The 6738-nt window shown below is 35.3% G+C and overlaps 1 protein-coding gene across 1 annotated transcript in view; it reads right to left on the bottom strand.

Moving 5' to 3' along the window:
• The window catches only part of LOC108745985 (multiple coagulation factor deficiency protein 2 homolog), a 20815-nt gene extending 15156 nt beyond the window's left edge, over nt 1-5659 (bottom strand). The window contains exon 1 of the mRNA XM_018482440.1: nt 5567-5659. Within this exon, the coding sequence (XP_018337942.1) occupies nt 5567-5621 (55 nt within the window). The 5' untranslated portion in view covers nt 5622-5659. The remainder of the gene's footprint in view (nt 1-5566) is intronic.
• Between the last annotated feature and the right edge of the window lie 1079 nt (nt 5660-6738).

Raw genomic sequence — 6738 nt, 5'->3', positions numbered from 1 at the left:
ATACGAAAATTATATGTATATATAATTCACAGGATACTAATAATTTCATATCTATTTTGCGGAGAATATTAAATTAAATAAATTATTCAACAATAATCTTAAAATTATAATCTAAGAAAGATTATTAAAGGAAAATATTTTTCAATTTGTGCAGCACCTTTACAATAATTCCCGTTCGTGGCTTATTCATTCATGCATATAAAAAGCAAAATCAAAAATCCGTCGTGAATGTCGATACGATATCGATTAAACATTATGAATTTTCATTAAACGGTGCTGTTTTAACATATTTTTTCCCACCCGAGAGGAAGAAATTCTCATTTTCTCTCACGCACACACACATCTATCGGTTGGTCTACTCAGCCTGATCAAAATATCTTCGTCGAATACTTAATTACTTCGATCTCACTATCTTGTAGATGGCTTGCTCTAACAGCCATGTACATTATATACAAGGAAGACTTATGATGGGGTTCCAATTTGCCGCGGGGCGCCGTCAGGCTGCGTTTAACAACTTTTTAATGGAGGCTTGGCGACCATCGTCAGCCTCGGTCGCCAACGTTGAACGTTAATTCTAACGGGTGTCATCCCGAAAAATAAGTTACTTCGTCTCACCTTCATGAATGGGGAAAACGCGTTTTTCTCGTTGTCCTACTCCATTGAAAGAAATGTATGAGAATCACGTTGTATTAAAATGTTTGAGAAAACTTGTACCACCGTCGACGCTGTTAATCGATGCAATGTAAAAGACATCCAAGCGCAAGCACATGTTAAAGCGTTTACGAGTTTCGCATCTGTAACATAAGTAAATCGATCGATCTTGTATACTGCATCTACCCAATTTATTCTGATGATTCATGAAACGATCCTGTTGCAGATATTGTATATTGCGTTTATACTTTGTTATTAATATTCCATTTTTAGAATTATAATAAAATTAATATGATAAAAAGGTATTAATTTGATATAAATTTTAAGTAATTTTTATCCATTACTACGCTCTCTGGCTATGTAAAAAATTTATAAAAATGATATGTTAGTGTAATGATAAATATGCTAAATATAATTATTGTTATATTTGGTGTTATGTTTAATTTATTGTTATTTTATAACATATACGAAACTGGAGAATACATACTATCATTGCAACTCAATCATTCATATTTCTGAAGACCGTACGTTCCGAATACAGAAATTGGATAGAGTGTAGATTAACAAATGTATTAATAAGAGGCATCTAATTAATCAACGTATTTTCCAGTAATACGGCGAAAGGGACGTCGCTAGGGAAAAAGAAAAAAACGCAGAAAGGGGAAGAGGAGGGGGGGGGGGGGTGGGAATTGCTTAACTATAATACTCGGCGAAATTCGCGATAATAGTAATTAACCAGCGCACGGACCTTCGGAGTTACCGGTTCATAGCTGGTGTCCACGATTTGCACGCGTCGAACGGCGAGGATCGATTTTTCGCGCGCGTGCACGCATCCGAACGCGCGCGCTAAACTTTCTCGCACGCACGTACGCGTGCACACGCGCGCGACCACATCGGCTCACAGTGTGATACGCGTGTACACGCGACACGTATGTGTACGCGCAGCATGCGTGTGTGCGCGCGCATACACATATATGTACGTACACGTGCACGTTTCACCCGAGCCATCGCTCTGAGCCCTCGCAGAATCTCGCCCAACCCTGGCTCTCTCTCTCTCTCGTCCCACCGACCCCCTTCCTTCCCCCCGACAATTCTCCATCCCCCTGATAAGCGTCCGTGCCCCCCCTTTCCTCCTGCCACCCCATCGCTCACCCGCCTGCACCCCCCTTGTCGTCTCGTCACCCTCCTTCCCCGAAGTCGTCCTCTCCCGGCATGAACATCCCCTTTACCTCGTCGGCCTCGTCTCCTCTCTTCGTTCTCTCCTGTTCACCCCCCGTTTCGTCCCTCTCACCCTCGTCCACCTTCGCCGCCGTTCTCCACCTAACCTAGCGCAGCATCCGCGTTCTGGAGCTGCTCTCGCAGCTCTCGTAATCGCATTTGACGTCGCTACGTTTTTGTTTCAGAGCAGTACGTGACGCTTCCGCCCGTGAGGGCTCTTGGCAAAACACGCGAGGGAGGAAAAAAGAAGAAGACGCCAATGGAGAGGGAAAGAAATAATGTGTATGTCTGTGCGTGTATATGTATGTGCGAGATAGATAGAAAGAAAGAGAGAGAAAGAGAAAGAGAAAGAGAAAGAGAAAGAGAGAGAGAGAGGAGTGGAGCGGAAGAGAAAGAGCAAAACAGCAAGTAAGGAGGAGGGCCACGAAAACGACGAGAGAGGAACGGACGCGCGAACGTCCGGAGAAGGGTAGCAGATAGGTTGGGGGTGCACATCGAGGATCGAGAGATCGAATAGGAGGTTGGCTCCTTGATCATCTCTCGACTTGGACAAGGACGACGAGAACGAAGCGGACGAAGCAGCCGAGAAAGAAACTCTCTCTTCTCTGCTGTTTTTTAAGCGTCGTAATTTTTTGCTGATATTTCTTGGCATCGTTTATTCCCTTTGCTAGCCATACCATCGCGGGTCCCGTGTGCTCTCTCGACTGATTCTACATCTGAGATGGACTGCTTAATGATGAAGAACTATCTCGTAGAATCCCTTGTTGATCCTTTATACAAAGGACCAACACGGAATGGGACTGAAATCGACTGAAATTAACAGTAATGAAGATCGATTAAATTCGCATTAACGAGAATCGCAATATCACGTCGTCTGATATCGGTGTTGAATTATTTCCGCAAATAAGGCTTCTTGTATACACGCTCATACAGGAAACATATCTGGACTATTGTTTGCTTCTTCGGCTGGTATTTTGTGAAAAAATAGGGATTGTTCTAAACAGATAACAAATTTGTTTTCAGCTTTTATCTTAACAAAAATTGTGCGAGGAATAGTTCAAGATATTTAATATTGAAAATGAAATTCTTGCAAATTACAATTTTTTAATTAACTTTTTTACTTTAATAATAATACTAATTATAAATTAATCATAACACCTGCAAGTAAAAGAATATTCGCATCCTGTAACATAATTCGGAATTTGATATAAATTCGAAATATCTTCCTATGCTGATAAATTCATTTAGATAAATATTATTAAACTTTGCTGGCTGTGTACATGGTAAAGAGGCTTTTCCAAAGCGATTAAGTAACATCATGCATCTCTATACAAAGAGAAGACAATCAACTGATCGTACCTACAGCCGCTTTACACGTGACGGACAGGGTAACGTTTAAATCGGACAAAAGTCTCCCTTACGCACAAGTCGGTCGACACGTGCTTGCCAATTTGTTGGCCGCACGTGTCACCGGCGAAACCACGTCAAAATATTGCACTCAATCTGAATAGGCCAATTACTAGGCTGTGTAACCCAAAACACGCCCACGCTTCACGCGGCGATCTTCTTAAAATCGTTTTGAGCATCGTTTTAATTTTGACTGGGAAAAAGTCGAAGTTAAAAAACTTCACGTAGATCTCTGTAACCGTGCCATAAAATTCTGCGCGTTTCTACATATGTCCGATGCAAAATATCTGCTTAATCTTTCTTAACTACAACTGAGAAAAAGAATGATTATAATTAACATAATTTAATTATAACTTTATAATCATTTTTTGGAATATATATTTATAATTGTTTTAAACCATGCAAATATATAGTCAATTATGCTATTAATAATAGTTACACACACTGCTTGAAAATCTTTAATTTGTTCTCAACATATATTTTTTATTTATTACATACAACATATATTTTTTACATAAATTGTGTAATGAATTTAAGAAAATAATTATATTCACTATAATTGCGATTGCATTTATTGAATAAAGATGTTTATTTTACTTATTTATATTTTGATATCTTATTTGATAATAATATTTAAAATTATAATTTATAGTACAATTTTTTCATGTTTGAAAGAACTATACATATATGGTTATTATTATAGCAATAATAATCATAAAAATGGAGTTCTTAACCATAATAATTTTATCAAGCAGCTATAGTCACAACTATCAAACATTTTTCTCTCGGTGTAAGTTCTAGAAAGTCTTGTTTCAAGTACAGAATACAAGTGAATTTCCGCCTTATGGCAGAGGAAGGTTTAGAGTTTTTTTATCTACAATTTAGAATTTCATGCAACTAATTATACAGATTATATAGTCATTTAAAGATTTTTGCTTTGGGTCCAAATGATTCGTTCGTATAATCAAGGATTAAAACTGGTAATCGCGCGACTCATTTAAGACTGTCTTAAGTATAATTTTAAGATGCTATAAGCCAATCTCAAAGCAGTATTTAAGACATTATTTAAGATAATCTTGAAATAAAAACCGACTATAAACACTGGCCTAAGAGTATATTTTCTCGCGTGAATTTCCTTCTTTTCTCACATTCGTGCGATGTCCGTATGATTTCAGGACGATGGCAATGACGCGAGCGAAGTGTGCAACGCCAATGAAATTTGAAGTCGCGGCCTTTGTCGGATGTCGTACAAAGGGGAAAGTTTCGCGTCGGTAGCTTAGCAATTCCACCTCTTTCAATTCCTCCAAAACAGAACGCCCATGGCGCGTGTCGACACTTTCGAAGGCCGTAATTTTCTCGACAGCGCTCAAAACTCAAGCAAAGCGGGCCAATTCAAGACCAGACCAGGCCTCTTTGAGGTTTCTATCATTGTCGACGCAATAATTCGCTTTAACGGCCTGGTCCCTCCCGTTCCCATGGCATCTCGTTTCTTCCACTGTGTTTATTGGTGTTCTCTTTTGTTTGTCGCACAATGTTTGTAACAAGTCCTCATAACTTTGATAAATTATGAAGAATATGTAAAATTATGAAGAAGACATAGATTAATGTTTTTTTGTCTTAAAAAGACATTTTTATCACCAAAATAAGAATACAAACGCTCGAAGTTTGCAATGTAAAACAATTCAAAAATTAGTGATCAAATAAGAGAAGCAATATAAAGTATTTTGTTAATATATTTAATATAAAGATTATTTAGAAAAAGAATATTTTAGATAAAGATAAAAGAGAAATAAAAAATTAGTTGTTTTATATTATAGAAAATAAAATAATAGTAAGCATTATGATTAAAAATGTCAAACAATTCAAAAATCAGCGACCAAATAACGAGCAATGTAAGGTGTTTTGTTAATATATTTAATATAAATTTAACATATCAATATAATTATTAATATATAAATTATAATATAAACGGAAGAAGAATAACATAGTTTTCATGACGTTATTTTATATAAAATTATTATTTTGTATAAATTTCGTAAAATTTTTATCAAATTTCAGAAAAATATTGAATTTGAATATAATTTTTCTTCTTTTACAAAAGTTTTTGTATAATGTTAAGCTTAATATTACATAATTAAATTTTAATATTTATATCTTTATACTTTTTAGATTAATGAAAAAAAGATTAGTATAACAAAAATAATTCGCGTTTAAGAAAAAAAAATATATACATACATATAAATTGTAATGCAACGATGCGATATTATGATTATTTGTCGTAGGTACCTACATGAGACGAGAGCAGAGAAAGATGGACGGAGGAGTAAAGTACTCGATAATTTCATCCCTTCATAATGCAAGCGTACATCTCGTTGTAGACGAATAGTCCGGCGCCGACTACGAATTCCACGTGGATTTCTATGTAACGTCAAACCACTGTTTGTATACGACCGCTGTCTGATCGATCTAATTCGCAAAGGGTAGATGATCGAGATTAGATTTTATAGAGCGCCAGCCTCGTCGCACGGACCATATGCATGTTATACTTTGTAAGGGTAGTCAGCGGCACCCCGATGACTTGCAAGTAGAATTAAAAATGAAGGACGTCAGCTCCGGATGCAAGCATAGTTTATCAATAAATTTTTAAGTCGTACGGTGTAAATCGGAGAACGTAATTCATTTAAAAAGAGAAGAGAGAAAGATTGGAGACAGAAAAATATTAAATTAAAGGTTCCAAGAATAAAAAATCGAAAAAACTTATTTAAATTATTATTTAATTATTTATGTTTGTAATTTATGTGTTAAAGGAAAAATTGCAAATATTAAATTCTTAATTTTTGATCTATCTATCAGAGCATCGATATATTATTTATATTGTATAAAGATATTGTAGACAATCAGAAAATCGTATCTTTCTTCATTTTAGTGCAATCTTCTGACTGTTAAAGATTCTATTCATAAAGTTAAATATGTAATAATAAATGCGATAAATGCGTATTATTCAAAATAATCAAAATAATACAAATTATAAAAAATACTACAAATAATGTAACATATTATTTATTCTTGATGAAACATTTTTATAGAAAATCTTGTTGATCGCTGTTTGAAATTGGATATCAGCGGCCTTTGCCCATATGGGAAAACCGCCCACTAATGTCACATGGTGCACAAATACATATATGTACATCATAAAAGTGTACATAATTATATGTACATGTATATCAAACCGCCGTACAATATATACAATATATATATGTATACATTTTTGTATATTTCCAGAAAAAAATGTTATGTTATTGTCGGTTTATGGAAAAACTGTAATCACAGAAATAAAATATAATAACATATATAAAAGCGTGACGAATGTAAAATTCATTATAATAAATTTGCAACATTTTTTTACATATATTACACTTTTAGCAGCGCGTGTGTGATAAGTTGCAAACCGGAGAAAATATG

Source organism: Trachymyrmex septentrionalis, unplaced genomic scaffold, assembly GCF_001594115.1.
Source record: "Trachymyrmex septentrionalis isolate Tsep2-gDNA-1 unplaced genomic scaffold, Tsep1.0 scaffold16, whole genome shotgun sequence".
NCBI lineage: Eukaryota > Metazoa > Arthropoda > Insecta > Hymenoptera > Formicidae > Trachymyrmex > Trachymyrmex septentrionalis.
The sequence above is the reverse complement of the archived record's forward strand: the minus strand, read 5'-3'. Positions and strand labels throughout refer to the sequence as shown.